General features: G+C 43.4%; 1 protein-coding gene across 4 annotated transcripts in view; it reads right to left on the bottom strand.

Moving 5' to 3' along the window:
* The window catches only part of mtss1lb (MTSS I-BAR domain containing 2b), a 105,953-nt gene that overhangs the window by 67,756 nt on the left and 15,614 nt on the right, over positions 1–22,583 (bottom strand). For 2 of the 4 annotated variants that reach the window (XM_068319247.1, XM_068319255.1), the window contains exons 2-4: positions 17,669–17,852; positions 2,243–2,304; positions 1,163–1,236 (exon numbers count right to left, since the gene is read on the bottom strand). In XM_068319247.1, coding sequence (XP_068175348.1) covers positions 1,163–1,236; positions 2,243–2,304; positions 17,669–17,845 — 313 coding nt within the window. In that variant the 5' untranslated portion in view covers positions 17,846–17,852. The remainder of the gene's footprint in view (positions 1–1,162; positions 1,237–2,242; positions 2,305–17,668; positions 17,853–22,583) is intronic. The other 2 variants (XM_068319264.1, XM_068319272.1) reach the window with 1 other exon arrangement.

The following is a 22,583-nucleotide window of genomic DNA, read 5'->3' as shown; positions in this document are numbered from 1 at the left end:
CACTAACAGGACTTATACACTAAACTATAACTAAAATATAAACAGTATAAAATTAAAATATAAACAGTATAAAATTAAAATATAAACAGTATAAAATTAAATTAAAATATAAACAGTACTAAATTAAAATATAAACAGTATAAAATTAAATTAAATCCATTCAACAGCATGCTAACCTCGCCACCTCCCCCCCGCTCTTCCTGAGAGTCATTGTACCCCGTGATGGCACGGGGCAAGAAGGAGGATCTCAGCCTCTCTGTGAAGGCGCTGTGTGACAGCAGTCTGCCGCTGAAGGTGCTTCTCTGCTAGGAGAAAGTGGTGTGCAGCAAGTGGATGGTGTTGTTTATGATAGCCTTAACTTTAGACATGGTCCTGCTCTCCAGAAGCGTATCCACAGAGTCCAGGCTCAGCCCGACCACTGAGCCCGCTCTGTGGATGAGTGTTCAGACGGTCCATATCTCTTTTCCTTGCCCCCCCACCCCAACACACAATGGCATATGACAGCGCAGTGGAGACTACGGACTGATAGAACATGAGAAGGAGCTTAGGACAGATGTTGAAGGAGGCCAGCCTCCTCAGGAAGTACATCCTGCTCTGCCCCTTCTTGTACACACAGTCCGAGTTGAGTGACCAGTCCAGTCTGCTGTCTAGCTGCAGTCCCAGGTACCTATAGTTTCCTACCACCTCCACCTCACTGCCCTCGATGATCACTGGTTGTGGAGAGGGAGGTGCCCGCCGGAAATCCAGCACCATCTCCTTGGTCTTGGAGATGTTGAGCTGGAGCTGGTTCTGTTGGCACTACTCCACAGAATCCATAGTTCCATGGTTTTGCCAACTTAAAGTGCCTAACTGAAAATACATTTGTCATTTTTTCAGATATTTTGGATAATGATGACAGGATGGTGGCAAAAAAAGACAAATTATGACTCAGAGCATGTCACTAAGTCTTCTGTAGAAACAGAAACAATTCCAAGTCAAGGATGTCTCATCTTATGTAACAGCACCAGTGGGGTCACTGTTGCCTGTGTGTACCGTCATTTATTCCAGCCCTTAAGTATTATTATTTCCCATTCCCGACTGAGGTTGAGACAAATCAGAAAAAATCCAATGGCCATGAGGTGTATCTACACAATCACAATATGACACACAGAGCTGTTCATACCTCTGGTGTTGGTAGCCATGTCTGCCACCTTTTGGAAAGCATCCAAGAAGGCTGCAGCAGCCAGAACAGTGGTTCTAAATGAACAGAGAACATGGTTAAACTTTATAAAATGAGAACCTGTGGTTGCTTGATCTGAGTATTGACTAGTCAAGTTTCACACTGGTCTACCAACAGTGATAAGTGAAAAAACAAAAACTAAAATCAGCACATTTCACTTACAAGTGCATTTTTTATTAATTTAAGTTCATGTATAGTTAAATTGGTATTCATCCCATATCTCTGACATAGTTTGTAAGCTACCAACCCAGGAATGGATATGTTCTTCATGTCATTTGGTTATTATGGCAAAAGAGACAAAGCATGTGAATACAGGAATTACTGAAATCCTGATAATTTAGAGCAGGGGTGTCAATCTCATTTTCACCAAGGGCCACATCAGCATAATGGCTGTCCTCAAAGGGACAGATGTAACTTATTAATATAAGTAAACGTAACTAAATGTAATGTAAAATAAATGTAACTATTCCTTTATATTAAATTACGCTGAATTCATAACTTATTCAAGTTACAAACATTACAGTTACATAGAAAAGAAAAATGTTTGCTTATTGCTCTGTTATAACGTAAATCCTTTTAATTTGTCAGGTTATGAAACCAACAGAACTCCAGCAGTCAAGGATCAAACTATTCAAGTAAATACAGAAAAATAACATCAAACACAAGTCAGGACATTAACTTTGTTAAACATGGTTTTGTCAAAGTTAAAATGGGCTTAACTATTTCATTGTTGGAAAAGTAGTTTTGGTCAAAGCAAACTTTTGACCTATTTATTTTTAGACAGTCTGACCTTTCATACTCTCGCTGGCCACTTAAACGATGTGGGCTACCATATTTGGCCCATGGGCCTTGATTTTGAGACATGTGATTTGGAGAAAAGCTGCTTTCTCTTAAAATACTGGCATACATATTACATCAGACAAAAAAAAACAAAAGAAAACAATAATCCTTCCAATGCATCATTTTGTAGATACATGAAGTATTTTTATGTATCTATTGTGCTGAGTTGTCAGAGAAACTCACCGGAGCTGGGAATGAAGCTTGGTGGCTTTGGCGCTGAAGTCCTCCCACACAGGATAGGAGCACTGGTAACACAGAAAGAAATACACATATATATTAAAGGATATCATAGACTGTAGAAAATATATTTGGAATGTTCAAACCTCAATGGGGGCCGAAGTAGCTCAGTCCACTGGGTTTTTGGCTGGTAACCGAGGATGGCTGGTTCGTGACCCGCATGGACCAAAAATATTGAAGTGTGAACTGGCAGTGGAGAGGTGCGAGTCCTCCTGAGCACTGCCGAGGTGCCCTTTAGCAAGGCACTGTCGCCCTACAAGTTGCTCTTTGGGGTGCAAAACAATGTAGCAGCCCGCCATTAAACCATCACCCTCTCCTTATTTGAATGCCGACAGGTCCTCTTATGTGTATGTGTGTGTGTGTGTGTGTGTGTGTGTGTGTGTGTGTGTGTGTGTGTATGCAGGGGCCTGTGCATTTACATTTGAATACATGGCGTTTCCCACCGCCGCTATGAGGCTCGTTTTGGCTGCAAGGCACCGAAGCACCAGAGATGTGGAGCAGGGAAACGCTGGGAGGAGCGATCCCCAAGCTATGCTGATGGCAGCTGGGGAGGTCAGGAATGAAATGGGTGAAATAGGTGGAGTAATGGGTGAGTGTGTGGAAGTGTCCAGTGAAATGGGTTAGGTGACAGTTGCGTTCGGTGATAATGGTAACAGGTGAAAAGGATGATATTGAAGAGGTAGCAAATGAACTAGGTGAGATTATGGAGGTACTAGGTTAACTGCGTGAGACAGATGTACTGGGTGAGATAAGGACATAGACAGGTGAAAGAGATGAGAATGTTGAGATAGGAAACCATACAGGGACTTTGTCTGGGTGGCATGGCAGTACTGACCCTGTTGTCACAGACGACCATGCATCTGAATGGTGTCCTGCTCCTGCTCCTGCTCAGCGGCGCATTAAGCGCATAAATATCTTAAATGTTTCCACCGGATGCAAAACTGGTGAAGATTAGACTGAGTGTTGGTGACAGCAGCGAGAGCGATGACTGTCTGTGCATTGAACTGTCTCACACTCAAGTAACTGCCAGTCAACAGCACAATTTATAACTAAAAAAGAAATGTTCAAAGTGTTCTTACAGCAAACCAAAGGCATGAAAATTCTTAATCTAGAACAGCAATTTTCTGATAAATTATTTTTTTTATAATTTGGCAAAGCATCATATTAAAAACAGAGCCACATCAGTACGTAGTGACCAAGAAATATATAAACTCAAAAAGCAAATGATTAAAATATGAAAACAACTGAGTTTTTTTATTTTGATGAGCCTGACAGTTTTGTTCTTATTTATATTTATTTTAAGATTTTTACTTTAACTTTGCATTTTCAGACGTGTGAATAATTTGAGGCTGGATGCCTCCTTCTTATCCTAGTCTTTTTAAGTCATGGGCCCTTTGTAAAAGAACTCCAAGGAAAAAGCTCTGAATCTCTGTTCTGGTTGCTGAAGGAACCACCAGTGTATGGGGCCAGGCCGGATGTCTGAAGTGGAGCCACACGCAGTCTATTGACAGCAATGTGCTGTACCAGGACCCTGACCCTCCAACAGCTGGTGGACAACGCCGTGCCAGCATTGGCAGATGCCCAGGCTGTTGGCATCTCCCTGCTGAACATCCAGTCCACCAGGGTGGCTCAGAGGATGCTACAATTTTGGATGCAAAGACTTTCTGGGAGGGAGAGAGGCCTTCTCCTGGATATACAGTAAAAGAATTGTGCCGGACAACAGTGATCTTTTCCCAGACATTCACATCAGTCCCTTGTTGGGAGAGCTGGACGGTCTTCTCCTCAAAGATCATCAGGAAGTCATCCTTCACACAGCCAACAAAAAAAATACTTCATAAAAACTGTGTGAAAGTGATTAACTGGAGAGGACTGTATGACAGAGTGCCTACTGCCTAGACCAGCAAAATGATGGTAAATGGACCGGGCCCACAGTGGAGATTTTTATACAAACTTGTCCTGAAGAAAAAATGGCCGATCATTAGTGGACAATTGTATATGGTGCCATCAGTCCTAATGTAATTCTTTAATCTCTGTTTTTAATCCTGCTGGGTCAAGCCAGTGTCCCTTCTGTCCCCTACGTGAGATTTTCATGTTTTTAGTAAGTGTAAGAGACTTGCAATGCTTTTCCTCAGTTCAGTGAAAATTTTAATATCAGAAAATGTATTCATGGTGCTGGATACAAGAACGTGAATCAAAAAAAGTGGCAGCTTTTAAATATTATGGTGAAGCTAAAATGGCAATTTATGTGATCGAGGACAATTGAAATCAATACAGTTCAAATAGAGTTTGTTTGTTTTTTAAACCTGGGCAGTTTTAAAAACATCTGGTGCCACAAAAATATCGTCTGCACTTAAGTTGATGACCAACTGGCATTTGCAAACTTTCTGATATAATGAAAAGTGCAATGATTTTCAATTTCCTTTGTATTTGTATTGCATGTTAAGCACTTTAGCATTTTTTTTTCTGTAAATGAAATTATGATTTAATTTAGTTGAATGTGATAAGTGTTTTTTTGTAAAAATCAAAAATCTTCTGAGAGGAGTGACATAAGTGAGTGGAAACTGCTGAGTGTGTTTATTTATTTTTTTCTATTTTTTTCTTTATGTTTATATTGTTTGATATATTGTTAGTTGGTTTTGTCTTGAGTGTTTAGTATAGTTTAGCATTGTATTAGTTATTGTTAGTTTTTGGGTTTTTGTGTGTTTTTTGTTTGGTTTAGTTTCTTTTCACTTTGCCAGGCTTAGGCTGGCTGCTGGCTATTCAGATGCCATCATGGTTTCTGGTGGCTTCACTTTGCTGTCAGGGAGACATGGGTCAGGGTGAGTTCTGCAGTTCTGTTTATGGAGAAGGTGGAACAGGTTAAGTTACTGATAGAAAGGGCAATCACTGTGAAGGGGTTGTATCTCGCTGCAGACAGCTCTTTATGATTCTTAACAATAAGGCTGAACTAGTTATTTTAAGGTTCTTGATTTTAACTTCTCCCTCACCAAGGATTATTTTATATTGGGGAATTAAATGTTAAAGGTCGCATATTGTGCTTTTTTTTAATCAATGTAATTCAGCTGCCAGATGTCCAACTACACTGCATTTGAAATGTCTTGCCCCAAACAGTCCAGACGTGCTGTTTGAATGGGCTGCCCGTTATATGTTAATGAGTATAAGATATACTTTATTGTCCACACAGGGGAATTTGTCTCGGGCAAGGTGCACTTAGTCAGCATAAACATTTTAAAAACATACTAGACAATACAATATAGAAGCTTTGTACATAGTACATAAAAGAGGCAAAACTACCCAACCAAGAGGCTATCACTGTCCTCAGTCAATGCTAAAAATATAAGAATCAAGCAAATCAGTAAAACAAAATAAAGTATGTTAACACAATAACATAAAGCGTGACCACAGGTCTAATAAAATATAAGTAAATATAAATAAAGTGCTAAGCACCGTAATAATACGAAGGCACCAGAGGTTCATGAGAACAACTAACTGGAGCTCTGAACCACTTTCTTGTCATTTAAAAGTGCAACAGAGGTTGGAAGAAAAGATAATTTAAAATTATTTTTTTTGCAATGACTAGTTCTATAAAGTCTACGTGAAGGTAAAAGCTCATATTCAGGAAAAAGAATGTGTGAAGGATCAGACAACACTCTATTTGCCAAACTGAGCACTGACTTCTCAAAGATAGACTTGAGAGAAGGAGAGTCTTTCCTGCCAATCACCTTCATTGCCGTTTTCTCAAAAAATAAGTCACTTAACTCGTTAGCACAAGCACGTTCATCAACAGTGACAGTTTGATTTCGCTTTGGGTTCATGTTAGTTATTTTTTCATGAAATCCCACAAACCTTTGGAGTTCATAGAGCTAACACTATCCTCTAAAGCAGAACGATAGGTACTTCTGTCTTGTCTCAGCAGCCGATTTAGATCCTTTTGGGCCACAGCCCTTGCTGTTTGAACAGTCTTTAACCTTCTTGGTGATATATGGCTTGTTGTTAGGAAAGTGAAGGACAGTCGTTTTGGGAACCACAGTGTCCACAAAAAATTTTATGTAGTCCGTCACAGTCTCAGGTGCCTCATCCAGTTCCTGGTCACGGAAGATGCTCCAACCTGTGCTTAGGAAGCAACCTTTCAGAGTCTCTATACTGTCCTCCGTCCACTGCAGGACAGTTTTCTGAACAGGCTTACTGGATTTAAGAGCAGTCTTATACGTTTGCATGATCTGAGTTTGCAAGAGGGGGAAGAGCTTTTGCTCAGTAGGCATCTTTGATATTGCCATAACATTTGTCTAGAACCTTACTTTTCCTGGTGCCACATTTAACATATTGGAAGAAGCCTGGTAACACTAGTTCAAGTCTACAGTGATTACAGTCTCCTAGCAGAAAGACGGGCACTCCAGGTGTGCGTAGCATTTGTGCTTCAACACAGTCTGCCAACCTAGTTGCTGCTCTGGCAGCATTAGCACTAGGAGGAATATAAACCACACAGACAATGATGAATTCTCTTGGGAGATATAAAGCTCCCATCAAGAGAAAAAAGCAGTTCCAGATCAGGGTCACAGTACTTTTCTCTCACAGTGTACTGACTGCACCCGTTTTTACTCACATACACACTTAGTCCTCCACCTTTGGATTTCCCAGACGAGGCATCCCAATCGGCTCCTGTAGACGTGGAAGCCCTCCATCTCTAGCATGGAGTTCAGTATATCCTCTCTAAGCCACGTTTCGGTAAAAACCAGTAGATTGGCCTCCCGGTACTCATGACTGAATCTTGTAAGTAAGCGGAGCTCATCCATTTTGCTCCTTAGAGAACGTACATTACTTAAATTGATGGAAAGCAGTGGGGGCTTGTTTCCCCTCCTGCGGATCTGTGTCTCACACCTCCTTTCCTGCCCCTCTTCCTCCGTCTGCCCACCGCCGGGCCACTGATGGAGACATCCTCCGGGAGGTTCGCTGGCGGTGTGATACCTTTACACTTGTATAGGCAAGTAGCAGTGCCGTGTTTAGAGAGCGTCATGGCATCCATAGTGGTGCCATGACAACACAAGTAGTAGTAGCCCTGGAGCCGGCTGGCTTTAGGCTAGACATAGCCAGCCAGACGAAAACAGTCAGCTGTAGACGGTAAACTCGAGGAGAAGAGCTGGTCAGCAAGCACACCGGCCAACAACACAGAGCACTTGTAATCTGTTACTCGAGGAGAAGAGCTAGTCGGTTAGCACGCCGACTAACAGCAGCACAGCTGTAGTCTGTGACTCAAGGAGAAGAGCTAGTCAGTTAGCACGCCGGCTAGCAGACCAGCACGGCAACAACACAGTTCTTTACAGCGAGACACAAGCGTCCATTCCGTCTCAGATAAGCAGCACTGTGCATCTAAAATGTTCGTACAAACGGTGCCAAGAACAAACAGTTCACAAAAAAAACATAAAAACGCCTAGATGCTGAGCAGCAGCACTCAAGCCCGGGTCGCCACAGTGCAGAGCCACCAGTTGAGCTATTAGCTAGTGCTATAGCTTTCATTCACATTCGGTAATCCGGGGGTTTTAAACTTTCAGCAACTTCCTTATCAAGCATTTCACTCTTGTTTTTCTCATGTTTTTCGCTTTTATATTTCATGGTATAATTTAATTTTTCCACGGTAATAATGGAGCTACTTTCCCGCCACTGTTGCTTATGCTTGCTCTGGAAGATTCAGTTGGCTTCTGTCTGTTAAAGCGCTTCGAAATGTCTGTTGCCATGATTAAGCGCTATATAAATAAAACTTGATTGATTGATGATTAAAATGAGTGGAGAGGACATACGATTACGAACAGTAGATAATAAATGCTGTTTCCCGACAATCGTCATGGACAATGAAAGATCTTAAAGACAATTTACAAGCAAACCTTAGTTTTCGAACGGTTTAGACATCGAACAAATCGGAATTCGACCTAAAAATTTGAAATTTTTTGGTCGAAAAAAAATTTGGAAGTTGAACGCGAAAAGAAAGCCTTTTTGGGGCGATCGTGGTCCAGTGGTAGAACTGGACCAATGATTTAAGATCAGCGGTTCGATTCCCGCTCCCGCCCAGTCGTTTGTCGTTGTGTCCTTGGACAAGACACTTTACCCTCCTTGCCTCCAGTGGGGCACTCGCTGGTGTGTGAATGTGTGTGATTTTTCCAGTGGTGGTCAGAAAGGCCATAGGCGCAGATTGGCAGCCACGCCTCCGTCAGTCTGCCCCAGGGCAGCTGTGGCTACACACGTAGTCTACCATCACCAAGTTTGAATGAGGAGTGAATGATTAATGGATCCTATGTAAAGCGTCTTTGAGGGTCCAGAAAAGCCCTATATAAATACAATCCATTATTATTATTATTTATTATTATTATCCTTTTTGGCTTTTCCATTGAGGGGTCGCCACAGCGAATCAGTTGCCTCCATCTAACCCTGTCTTCTGCATCCTCTTCTCTCACACCAACTACCTTCATGTCCTCTTTCACTGCATCCATAAACCTCGTCTTAGGTCTTCCTCTAGGCCTCCTGCCTGGCAGTTCACAATTCAGCATCCTTCTACCAATACAGTATTTTCACTATCTCTCCTCTGAACTTGTGCAAACCATCTCAGTCTGGCCTCTCTTACTTTATCCCCAAAACCTCTAACATGTGCTATCCCTCTGATGTACTCATTCCTGATCCTATCCTTCCTGGTCTCTCCCAAAGAGAACCTCAGCATCTTCGTCTCTGCTACCTCCAGCTCTGCCTCCTGTCTTTTCCTCAGTGATACTGTCTCCAGACCAAACAACATCGCTGGTCTCAACAGTTATGTACACCTTTCTTTTCATTTTAGCTGAAACTCTTAAATCACATATTACACCTGACACTTTTCTCCACAGGAAGCACGGTGGCGCAGTGGTTATCGCTGCCGCCTCACAACACGTTCAAGTCCCACTCTGTGCGGAGTTTGCATGCTCTCCCCGTGTCTGTGTGGGTTCTCTCCGGGTTCTCCTGCTTCCTCCCACCTTCAAAAGCATGCGCTTGAGGTTGTGTCCCCCGCCTCACGCCTTATGCCACCGAGATAGGCTCCGGTTCCCCGTGATCCGCTGCGGTGGATACAGCGGTGGTAATCTGAAGATGACTGACTGACATTTCTCCACCCGTACCATCCTGCCTGTACACGCTTCTACACCTCTTTTCCACACTCTCCATAGCTCTGGACTGTTGACCCTAAGTACTTAAAATCCACCACGTTCTTGATCTCTTCTCCCTGTAACCTCACTGTTCCACTTGAGTCCCTCTCATTCACACACATGTACTCTGTCTTACTGCGGCTAACCTTCATTCCTCTCCTTTCCAGGACAAACCTCCACCTCTCTAGCTTCTCCTCCACCTGTTCCCTGCTCTCACTGCAGATCACAATGTCATCTGCAAACATCATAGTCCATGGAGATTCCTGTCTGACCTCATCTGTCAGCCTGTCCATCACCATAGCGAACAAGAAGGGGCTCAGAGGTGATCCCTGATGCAGTCCCACCTCCACCTTGAACTCCTCTGTCACACCTACAGCACACCTCACCACTGTCTTACAGTCCTCATACATGTCCTGCACTGCTCTAACATACTTCTCTGCCACTCCAGACTTCATCATACAATACCACAGTTCCTCTCTGGGCACCCTGTCGTAAGCTTTCTCCATATCTACAAAAACACAATGCAGCTCCAACAGTCACCTCTTCTAGTCTTTGTTCTCTCTCATTTTCCACGTTCATCAACTCTTCAAAGTACTCTTTCCATCTTCCCATCACACTACTGGCCCCTGTCAATAGACTTCCACCCCTATCCTTAATCACCCTAACCTGCTGCACGTCCTTCCCATCTCTGTCTCTCTGTCTTGCCAACTGGTATAGATCAGTCTCTCCCTCCTTACTGGCCAACCTAGCATACAAGTCATCATAAGCTTCTTGTTTGGCCTTTGCTACCTCTACCTTCACCTTACGCTGCATCTCCCTGTACTCCTGTCTACTCTCTTCAGTCCTCTCAGTGTCCCACTTCTTCTTAGCTAACCTCTTTCTCTGTATACACTCCTGTACCTCCTCATTCCACCACCAAGTCTCCTTATCTACTTTCCTTCCAGATGACACACCAAGTACTCTCTTACCTGTCTCCCTGATCACATTAGCTGTAGTTGTCCAGTCATCTGGAAGCACCTCCTGACCACCCAGAGCCTGTCTTAACTCCTTCCTAAAAGTCATGCAACACTCTTCCTTTTTCAGCTTCCACCATTTCGTCTTCTGCTCTGCCTTTGCCCTCTTGATCTTCCTCACCACCAGAGTCATCCTACACACCAATATCCTATGCTGTTTGGCTGCACTCTCACCTACCACTACTTTGCAGTCACTGATCTCTTTCAGGTTACACCGTCTACACAAGAGGTAGTCTACCTGTGTGCTCCTACCACCACTCTTATAGGTCACTCTATGTTCCTGCCTCTTCTGAAAGAAAGTATTCACTACAGCCATTTCCATCCTTTTTGCAAAGTCAACTACCATCTGTCCTTCTGCATTCCTCTCCTGGATACCAAACCTGCCCATCACATCCTCATCACCTCTGTTTCCTGCACCAACATGTCCATTGAAGTCTGCTCCAATGACAACTCTCTCACTTCTAGGTATGCTCTGCATCACTTCATCAAAGTCCGACCAGAATTTCTCCTTCTCCTCCAGCTCACATCCTACCTGTGGAACATACCCGCTAACAACATTGAACATCACACCTTCGATTTCTAGCTTCAGACTCATCACTCTATCCGACACTCTTTTTTACCTCCAGGACATTCCTAACAAACTCCTCCTTCAAGATAACTCCTACTCCATTTCTCTTCCCATCTATACCATGATAGAACAACTTGAACCCTGCTCCTAAACTTCTAGCTTTGCTACCTTTCCACCTGGTCTCCTGTACACACAGTATTTCTACCTTCCTTCTCTGCATCATATCAACCAACTCTCTACCTTTTCCTGTCATAGTTCCAACATTCAACGTCCCTACTCTTAGTCCTATACTCTTGGTGTTCCTCTTCTCTTTCTTCGAGCGAACGCACTTTCTTCCTCTCCTTCTTCGACCAACAGTAATCCAATTTCCACCGGCGCCCTGTAGGTCAACAGCGCCGATGGCGGTCGTTGTTAACCCGGGCCTCGACCGATCCGGTATGGAAGTCATAGGTTTGATTCGCATCTTTGATTTGGCAAAAGTTTTACGCCGGATGCCCTTCCTGACGCAACCCTCTGTATTTATCTGGGCTTGGGACCGGCACAATAAGACACTGGCTTGTGTCTTCTTGCGGCTACATTAAAACACCTAGCTTCCTCTACAGTTCTAAAATGAGACAGGATATTTAACAGTGCTTATGTGACAACAGCAAACTTAGACGCCACAGCAAAACAAACACAACTGGAAATGACAAAAACGCTTCCCGCAACAGGAACATGAAGCGTGTGTGTGTGTGTGTGTGTGTGTGTGTCTGTCTGTCTGTCTGTCTGTCTGTCTGTCTGTGTCTGTGTGTTCATTCATCAGAAAGAGGTAAAAGAATTTCAATATGAAGAGAACGCTAACAGATGTGTCATATGTCAGAGACAGGAACCATAAAATTCCACAAGTCTGCTTTTTATGTTTGTGGAAGAAATTCTGAAAGGTTTTATTAGAAAAGCAGCAGAACACTTGTGCATATGGACATAGATGGAATGATTGGTTTATAATTTCAATTTATACGAGCACAAATATACTGGATGAGTTTTTAGCTCCAGGTGGAAAATGCATGCATCCATCCATGCACAAAACCCAAGATTACGCTTAAATCATATTGCACATGACCTTGGAAACAGTGCACTATAGGTTTATTTTGGCTCAAGATGTTTGGTCTATAAGATGAATGTCTACACATTCTCCCCTTACGCTAACTGCCATACTGTTTGGGCTCCTGTTACAGGTTGAAGACCCGGACTTCTCGAGTCTTCTCCATTGCATGGTGGAGGTGGAGGACTACAATGATCACGCTCCTGTCTTCATTCCACACTTTCTCTCTCTTGCCCCCGTGCCAGAGGATATCACTGTGGGAACCAGTGTGGCACATTTAGTGGCTAGTGACTCTGATTCAGGCCAGAACCGTGACCTCACCTACAGCCTATCCAAGGATTCAGATCCTGAGGGCCTGTTCACAATTGACCAGTCTGGGTTACTTTTTGTGGCCAGACCACTTGATCGAGAGAGAATACCTCAGCATCAATTGGTTGTCATAGCAACTGATCATGGGATTCCTCCTTTAACAGGCAGTGCCACAGTTCAGCTGCCTTTGTTGGATATAAATGATAATGGACCTGTGTTTGAGACATCTTATTCTCCAATAGTCTTTGAGAACATGGCTGGACCACAGGTACACTTAATCACTTTTTATATGAATTCAAAATGTAACTTAGTAGCACGATATTTTAATAATAATGAAATGTTATTAGTATTGATACAGATTACAAAATATGAGGAGGCCACAACCCCAAATGATCTCTCTGTGTTTAGGTAGTAAGGCTGAACCAAACATCATCCATTCTCGGGGCTGTGGATCCAGACTCTCCAGAAAATGGCCCACCCTTCCACTTCTCGGTGTCTGCTGAATACCGTCACAGCAATGATTTTTACCTCCAGGATAACCTGAATGGCACGGCAACACTAACAGCCTTAAGAATGTTTGACCGTGAGCTTCAGAAAGAATTCCTTATTCCTATTATCATGAGTGACAGTGGCCATCCAGTCAAAACAGTAACGAGTACCCTGACGGTGACCATTGGTGACCGAAATGATCATGCGCATATGGAAGGCAAGAAGAAAATTTTCATCAACAGCTACCGAGGTGAGAAGATCACATCGGTCAACAGAATGTGTTTGAAAGTAGAGGGGGAAAAAAGAAGTTATGAAGCTCTGGACTTTATGGGTTAAGTTCTATAGTTGTCTTTCCGTTTTTCCAAGCATACTGTGAACTACGCCCTGTAGGTCAACAGCGCCGATGGCGGTCGTTGTTAACCCGGGCCTCGACCGATCCGGTATGGAAGTCATAGGTTTGATTCGCATCTTTGATTTGGCAAACGTTTTACGCCGGATGCCCTTCCTGACGCAACCCAGTAAAATTTACTAGTAAACATTGAGTAATATTTTCTATGACCGTATCTTCATATAGTGAATGCAAGTTTTCAATTGTTGAATCTCACATTTATTCCTGCATAAAGTAGGACAGAAATAAAGATAGTTCAGCTCGAACTGTTGACTTTAGTGTATTTTTGTATGTAAACTGAACAGAAGATTTTACCCTCAGAACGCACCAGAATGCAGGGAAAAAAAAACATTTTCCCAGGGGACACTCAGATTCAGATATGCACACATACAATCCAGTTCATCTTTTTATGCAGTATACCAGAAATGAGCATTTGTGAGCAGCAGTATGGTTTCCAAAAAAGAGTACAACAGATGCAGTATTTGCTTTGAGGATGCTGATAGAGAAGTACAGAGAAGGCCAAACAGCTGCAATGTGTTTTTGCAGATCTGGAGAAAGCTTATGAAAGGGTGCCCAGAGAGGAACTGTGGTATTGTATGAGGAAATCTGTAGTGACAGAGAAGTATGTCGGAGAAGTGCAGGACATGTATGAGGACTGTAAGACAGTGGTGAGGTGTGCTGTAGGTGTGACAGAGGAGTGCAAGGTGGAGGTGGAACTGCATCAGGGGTCAGCTCTGAGCCCCTTCTTGTTTGCTATGGTGATGGAGAGGCCAACAGACGAGGTTAGACAGGAATCTCCATGGACTATGATGTTTGCAGATGACATTGTGATCTTATACAGTATCTAAACACACCGTAATGTGAATTGTAAACAGTTTTTGTACTCTTATCCTATTCCTCACTCACTACTATTCTCTTCCGCCCTTCTATGCACCGACACTGCATCAAGTTCCTCGACAGTAATTTTTACTGTACTTGGCAATAAAACCTTTTCTGATTCTGATTCTGATTCTAGTGAGAGCAGGAAATAGGTGGAGGAGAAGCTCGGTTGAGGTTTGTCCTGGAAAGGAGAAGAATGAAAGTTAGCCGCAATAAGACAGAGTACGTGTGTGTGAATGAAAGAGACCCAGGTGGAAGAATGAGGTTACAGGGTGAAGAGATCAAGAAGGTGGAGGATTTTAAGTAATTAGGGTCAACAGTACAGAACAATGGAGAGTGTGGAAAGGAGGTAAAGAAGTGTGTACAGGCAGGATGGAACTGGTGGAGCAAAGTGTCAGGTGTAATATGTGATTGAAAAGTTTCCGCTAAAAAGAAAGAAAAGGTGTACAAAACTGTGTTGAGACCAGCAATGATGTTTGGCCTAGAGAGAGTATCACAGAGGGATAGACAGGAGAGAGAGCTGGGCATAGAAGAGATGAAGATGTTGAGGTTCTCTTTTGGAGTGACCAGGATGGATAGGATCAGGAATGAGTACATCAGAGGGACAGCACATGTTAGAGGTTTTGGGGATAAAGTCAGAGGCCAGACTGAGATGGTTTGGACATTTACAGAGGAGAGAAAGTGAATACATTGGTAGGAGGATGCTGCATTTTGAACTGCCAGGCAGGAGGCCTAGAGGAATACCAAAGAGGAGGTTTATGGATGTAGTGAAAGAGGTCATGAAGGTAGTTGGTGTGAGAGAAGAGAATGCAGAAGACACAGTTAGATGGAGGCAACTGATTCGCTGTGGAGACCCCTGAGGGGAAAAGCAGTAAAGAAAAGAAGAAATGCTAATAAAAACATGAGTGATTACATATTTTACCACCAAAAGTTACATGAATTTACACTGTTTCATAAGCAACAGCACACACCATTGTGATAAATGTGAATGTTTAAGTATGAACAAAATGTTATGTCTGAAACTTGTACTGTATATGTATTATTTCTTCCAGAACAGGAACCTAACTGGACCTCACCAGGCCACAAGTGGATCTCACTGGCCAAACCAGGACCCTCACATATAACAGACTACAAATTTCATGAAGAGCAATATTTTTGCCAACTTGAAATGTGTTTTACATTTCAAGTTGGCCAAATCACTTATATTGTTACAACCCAGCTAGATGACTGGGGAAATAACATAACAACCCAGTTTTAAAAGGGGGAACATAAAACATTTATCTTAATGCTCGCTGTAATGTGCAGGTGTTTAACCAATATATTTCATTTCTGTACAAACTAACTATCGAGACCAATGGGCACAGTACAAACATAAAACAAAAATGCAACAGAGGACTAGCTTTAAAACACAAAATTACCAAAACTTCACTAACTACGATATACAAATGGAAAACAAAATACTGCCAGATTTTCACAAGGACAGACACAAAATTAAAAATACTCAAAGTCAAAGCGTCACAGTTCGACAGGCTCAGGGTTGTGCTGCCACAGTCAGACAGTCACCCCTACTGTCTGGCTTGCAGTTTTTAAAGCGTCCATGCCAGGTGAAGAGGCGGGGCTTGTGCCGGGCAGGAAGACGACACACCAATCAGGAGATGGGCATGGCAAAGGGGCGTGACCAGGAGTCACAGAGACACTGCACCTGGCACTGACAAAGGAGGGTAGAGCATCTGGGGGGAGCAGTGCAGTGCCAGCAGCTCAGAGGCAGGGTTGCAGAAGGATACACAATATAAACAGTAGACATCAGCTGCGGCCATTACCGCCCCCCACTGGGTAAAATAAACAAAATACCCATCCAGGTTGTAGTCCTGAACAACCAAAGTTGACCACATGAGACACTGGTTGTGGCTGTACATGCGGGACAGAAAGGTGAGAGAGTTCTGATCCGTTAACACAGTGACTCGCAAAGAACTGGACCTGAGATAAACTTCAAAGTGCTGGAGTGCCCACAACAGAGCAAGGGTTTCTTGTTCATTGGTGGAGTCATTGACTTGGTACTTGTTGAACTTGCGTGAAAAATACAAGATGGGGTGATCAACTCTATCCCCATCCCTAGTCGGAGGTTACAAAAGCGGAAATCAAAGATGCAAGCTCTGTTAATGGCACCTGCTAATAGCCTTTGAGCAAATCTATCTTGCTCACAAATTTTTCTGAACCTACGTTATCCACACAACCTCCATTCTCGGTAACTGTCAGGGACAGTTATGGCGTTGACATTTTGGTAGTCGGTTATGAACCAAGGCGAAACATCGGGTTTAGTGTCCAGGAGACACGGTAAACTCCAGGGACTGGAGCTGTGGACCGCTTAACCGTTTTCCAGCAAATACTCTGCTTCCCTTTTCATTATTGCATGCTTAGTGGCATTTACACAATACGGGTATTGTTTGATCGGCCGAGCATTACCAACATCAATGTCATGGAGTGTGACAGTAGTACAGGATGGAACATTATTAAATAAACAAGATTATAATTCTGTTAAAGCCGCCATGTCAGTATGCTACTCGGGTGACAGGTGGGATAAGTGATCTGCCAACACCATTAACATTTACTAACGTAATCTAGTACGTTACTCTGAGTAGAAGCGGTGGATGACAGAAATATCTCCTGCAGAAACTTCAATGGACTAGCTCTGCGGGACTGAATCTGAAGGATTCCTGCACGGCTTCACGAGCCGCAAACACAACAAAGGTAACTCCTTCATCCCCAACTGTGTGGAGTGTCCAAACAATATTTATGAAGCGTCGACTTTAACGCCTGGTGCCAGCATTCTAACGCACCCTGGGATTCGGGATGGTACGGGCTACAGACTACATGTTGCACCTTTAAATTGCTCAGCACCTGCTGGAATAGGTTTGATTTAAAATTAGTGCCCTGGTCCGTCTGAATAACATGAGAAAGGCCGAATGTGGAAAAGAATTGTGTTAAGGTTTTAACTACAGATTTGGATGTGATATTATGAATTGGGATGGCGTTGGGGAAACAAGTGGCGGCGCACATAACATTAGTAAAAATTGGTTTCCATTTATTGTTCTGGGCAAGGGTCAGACACAATTTACTATTATCCATTCAAATGGTTCTCTTATGATGGGTAAGGGGTGCAGAGGAGCGTGACGAATGGGTCGGTTTTGTTTTCCTGCAAATCGGCAGACGTGAAAGGAGCGACAGTATTTGGCAACATTAGACTTTAAAACAGACCAAAAGAAATGGTTGAGGATAAACTGAGGTGTTTTGGTCACAACCAAGTGTCCAGACCACTGACTGTCTTGTGCCACAGATAGCACATGTGAACGGTACACTGAGGGAACAACTATCTGAAATATATCACACCATTCTGTGTCGGAGAGGGGAGAGGACCATTTTCCCATTAAAACTTCACCCTCTAGTAAATAAGCCACCTTTTCACCCTTTGCTTCGTCGGCACTCACCACACTTGAGAAGTATTTCTGAAGCGTCAGATCCATTCTTTGCGTAGCACGCAGGCGGTCGCAAGACACCGGAAGAGACGAGCTGTCAGGAGAGGTAGGAGCAGCCTTTACGCACAGAGGCTCCGGTGCGCATTCTACCTCCGTCTCGGGCTCAGCCTCTCCTGAGAAGGCCGCCATCAGAAAGCTGTCGGAGAGAGCCACATTATCACCTTTTCGAGCTTGTGCTCGAGTTAATACACAAGATGGAAACACATCGGAAGACAACTGGGTTTGCTCTGTCTGGGTGCACTGAGGGATGTCCAATACTTCCAGCGCGGGAGTAACTCTACGAATAGCTATATCGTTACCCATTAAAAATGAGATACCTTTAATAGGCAGCGCAGTACATATAGGGACTGGGAAGAATCCTGTTACCAATTCTGACTGCACGTGGAGACGGTGTACAGGACGCGGAACATAATCCATCTCAATACCGCGTAAAACAGCACCGTAACCACAAGAAGAGGTCTCAGAAAAAGTCAACATATTTGCAAAGATGACAGATTGTGAATAAGCAGTGTCACGCAAAATATGACACTGATCATCGGGCTCACCTGACAGGGAAACTAAACCGTCTGAAACAAATGGGTTAAAGCAGGGATCAGGCGGCTCACCAGCGGAGTCCGCGCTGAAGCGTGACTCAGCTCTAATTAAACCAACACTTTTGGCTGTAATCAGCTCGAAGACTTATTCTTTAGGGTCAAGCAATTTGCGATGAGATGTCCAGGCTTATGGCAGTAAAAACACTCCATGTCTCTCTCTTATCGCTACCAGAGGGGAGAGAGTTTTGCCGAGCAGGAGCCGAGCGAGGCTTTTCCTTGACACCAGTTGAAAAAACTTTAGTGCATTAAAACAAACTCGTCTGCTAACACGGTGGCAGAGGACAGGCTAGACACTTTTTGTTCGTTTATATACACCACAATGCATTCTGGGAGACACTAGCTCCCAACTCTTTCAAAGAATCAAAGTCATTACCCCCTTACAGGTATTGTACCATTTATTAAAAAGAGTACTTTTCTCCCTGGCAAACTGCATAAGTCTGGAATGAGGCCTTTTTATGATTTCAAAATTTTTGTCTATAGGCCTCAGGGACCGCGCCCTACAGAATCGCCTCCAACGGATGTGTCCTCCTTCAACGGAGCAACAGGCGCTTCTCCGGTCCTGAACCCAGTCCCGATTTCACCCCCTACCAGAAAAACCTGCCCTGCAGACAGGCCATACATACATAATATTACACATAATAAGGCTGAACAAACCCAAACAGGAACACACTTGTTTGGATTATTGATAATAACTACAGTACAGTGATACCTCTTCGTATGAATGTCTCTACTTACGAAATGTTCTGCTTACAAAATTTCTCAGCAGGAAAATATTACCTCTACTTACGAAAGAAATTTCGACTTACGTAATGTAAAAACACAGTATTGGCTGATACTCAAATAAAAACACAGTATCGGCTGATCCTTGAATCTCCCACAGGTTCCTGAACGCAACATTCTCATATCTGCCCCGCCATTGCTATTACGTATTACGTATCTTCCTGGCATCCCATTGACTAAGAGGGATGCCACTCCACCTCTGTGTGGAGCTATAAGGGTGCTTATGGAGTGTCTCGGCATTCGGCACTCGACCCGTGAAGTGTTCTAATAGTTTTGCGCAAAATAATAACTTTTTGAGTACGTATTCACTATGGACCCCAAGAAAGTGACGGAGAAAAGAGGAAAAGAAAATATGAAGAAAATAGTTTTTTTGTCCATACAAACAAAGCAAGAGATCATAGAAAAGCATGACAAAGGGATGTGTTTGGTTGATCTCGCCAAAGAATTTGGCCGAAATGCATCTAAAATCGACACGTTACTAAAACAAAAGGATGTTTCAGGTGTTTAAGGCATGGCGTAGGTGGTTGGAGAAGTTCAAAAGGAGGACTGGAATTCACTCTGTTGTACGGCATGGTGAGATAGGAGCGCATGAACCAAAGATGGCAAAAAAAAAAAGGACAGCGGTTAAAGGGTAAATGACCGTTATTATTATTCTTTATTCTTTGTTTTTTACGTTATGCACAACTCTCATTTATTGTGTAATAATCTAATTATAACGTGTTTTTTTTACATGTTTTGATGCATTTTTTATGCTTTATAAAACATTTATGTTGGAATTTTTGTGAGCTTGGAATGGATTAGGGCATTTGCATGGAAAACGTATCTTTACTTACGTAATTTTCTAATTAAGTATTTTTTTCCGGAACCAATTAATTTCGTAAGTAGAGGTACCACTGTATTCAAATCGCCATTATTAACAGTGCAATTATCAGCCGACATGGCTGGAGTGATTCACGTGACCAGCACACCTAGCATGGCTAACACGACCAGCCTCACTTGCGTAGCTAGCATGATTAGCGTGGCCAACACGACCAGCCTCACTAGCGCAGCTAGCATGATTAGCATGGCTAACATGACCTTCCTCACTAGCACAGCTAGCCCAATTAGCATGGCTAGCACAATTAGTGTGGCTAGCACAATTAGCACGGCTAGCGCCACTTTCAATTCCCGTCTAATCTGTATGAACTCATATATATGCACATATAGGTGTACAGACAAGCAGTGGACCTCCTTCACTCACCATTGAATGGCCGCAGCGCTGCTGTCCTTTATTAAATGATGTGGAATACTCGTGACTCTCTTTCTCAACCTGACATGGTCCGGCAGTCCTCCAGGACAGAGTAGTAGTGGCTGATGGCAAAGAGTAGACCCGAGTAGACCCGTTCTCAGGTGGCCAGAGATACCGGGAAACTCACCAAATTGGTCAGGACTCATGTCACATCACTCATCACCCGCCCACTGTGCTGCCAACAAATCACCACTGCTTTCTAAAGGGCTACAATCGCCTAGGACCCCACAGTGCATCTGAGCTGTCCTAAAAGGTGCCTGACTAAATTTTTAAACAACACTACAACGATGATAACGTAAATAAAGCGTAGGAAATTTACAACAATAAGTACAATATCTTTCTATTTTTTTCTGTTAAGTATTATTTTTTTTATTTTGTGATTAATCTCCAGGGAGCTGCAAGGGAGGCACTAAAGAGTTGCATGTGGCTCCGGAGCCGCATGTTGCCGACCCGTGTTACACTATCCTCAACGGGAAGAGCTGTGACAGCCTCCTGAGCTTTCAACTGAATTTTGCATTGAAGTAAAAGGGGTCCACACATCAGTTGGTCAATGCAAAACTTTATCTATGTGTTCAAATGCACCAAAATACAAGTCTACTGCAGTCTCACAAAATGTAGGTACCAAAACAAATTCTTACCAAAATCAAAGGCAGCTGGTAGGGAAGTTGTGGAAAAGGACCTTCTGGTCTCAGAACCAGCAGACACACTTGGCCTCTTAGTCAACCTCAGAGCCTCAATCTGTACCTCAAGCTTATATACCTCAGCTCAGCCTGTTGGGTTTCCGCCTTCACCTGAGATTCCAGTTTGAGGAGAGTGAGGCACACCTTTAAACGGGCTGCCTCCTTGGACCCAGAACTGCTGAGGAAAGGGGAACGGACATCCTCCTCTGACTCTCCATAAATATCCCCATTATCTGAAGAGTCTCCAATAAGTGGTAGACTTCCAGCCTCTCCACCCAGGGTGACCACTTCAACCACAGCTGACACAGTCTGCGCCAGAGCATCAATCAGTCCCAGTTCCACCAACTTACTGGCTACCAGAGCATTGAGCTTTTTCAAAATTTGTCTGGGCACCAAGAGACTAAAATGACTCGCTATTTGAAATAAATGATCTTTACAACAATTATTAAGCAAATTAGCGAGGAGGAAGCTAAGGTGATGTCTAAGTCAAACAGTGACATGGTTACCAGCTGAAACCACTCACGTCAGACAATATTCTTAATGTAACACAGTGTGCAAGAGGTCAACTAACCACAATGTGCGAGAGGTGAATTGACCACAATGTGCGAGAGGTCAATCAATCAATGAATCAATCAAGTTTTATTTATATAGCGCTTAATCATGACAGCAGACATTTCAAAGCACTTTAACAGACAGAGAAACCCAACTGAACCCTCCAGAGCAAGCATAAGCGACAGTGGCGGGGAAAAACTCCCTCGATGAGGTAGAAACTCCGGGCAGGACCCAGACTCTTTTGGGCAGCCATCCGCCTCGACCGGTTGAGTGGAAAAGAAATCAAAGGAAGATAAGAACAGCATCAGAGAGAGAGAGACAGAGAGAGAGAGTGACAGATAGGCCAGATAGAGGCAGTATCAATATAGTTAAAGTTGCTAAAGTCAAGGCACAATTTCAGCTGTGTGGATGACTGTATGGCGGCACGGAGGAAGAAAGGAAGACGACAAGGTGGAGGTATGTGATATGTGATCAGGTCCCGTGTTCAATTCCCGGACGAGCCCCCACTTATGTTGCAACCCAGCGAGAGGACTGGGGAAATAACATAACAACCCAGATTTTAAAAGGGGGCACATAAAACATTTATTTTGATTCTCACTCTAATGTACAGGTGTTTAAGATATTTCATTTCTTTAGAAATTAGAGATCGAGGCCAATGGGCGCTGTACAAAGGTAAAACAAAAATGCAACAAACAGAGGACTAGCTATAAAATACCAAATTTACCAAAACTTCATTAACTACGATATACAAATGGGAAAAAAATACAACGAAAACGGTTTCATTACTCTGCGCCCCATTCATTGAGAATGTGGACGCCCTCTATGGCAGGGTGTCTGTACTGCAACCACACAACTGTTGGGGACTGTTTGTCTTCTATGGTGACCAGCAGCACGGAGGCGCCACAGGGGACCGTTCTATCCCCCATTCTCTTCACCCTCTACACATCAGACTTCAAGCACAACTCTGATACATG

The sequence above is a fragment of the Antennarius striatus genome, chromosome 1, assembly GCF_040054535.1.
Source record: "Antennarius striatus isolate MH-2024 chromosome 1, ASM4005453v1, whole genome shotgun sequence".
NCBI lineage: Eukaryota > Metazoa > Chordata > Actinopteri > Lophiiformes > Antennariidae > Antennarius > Antennarius striatus.
This window is presented reverse-complemented; position numbering and strand designations above follow the sequence as displayed.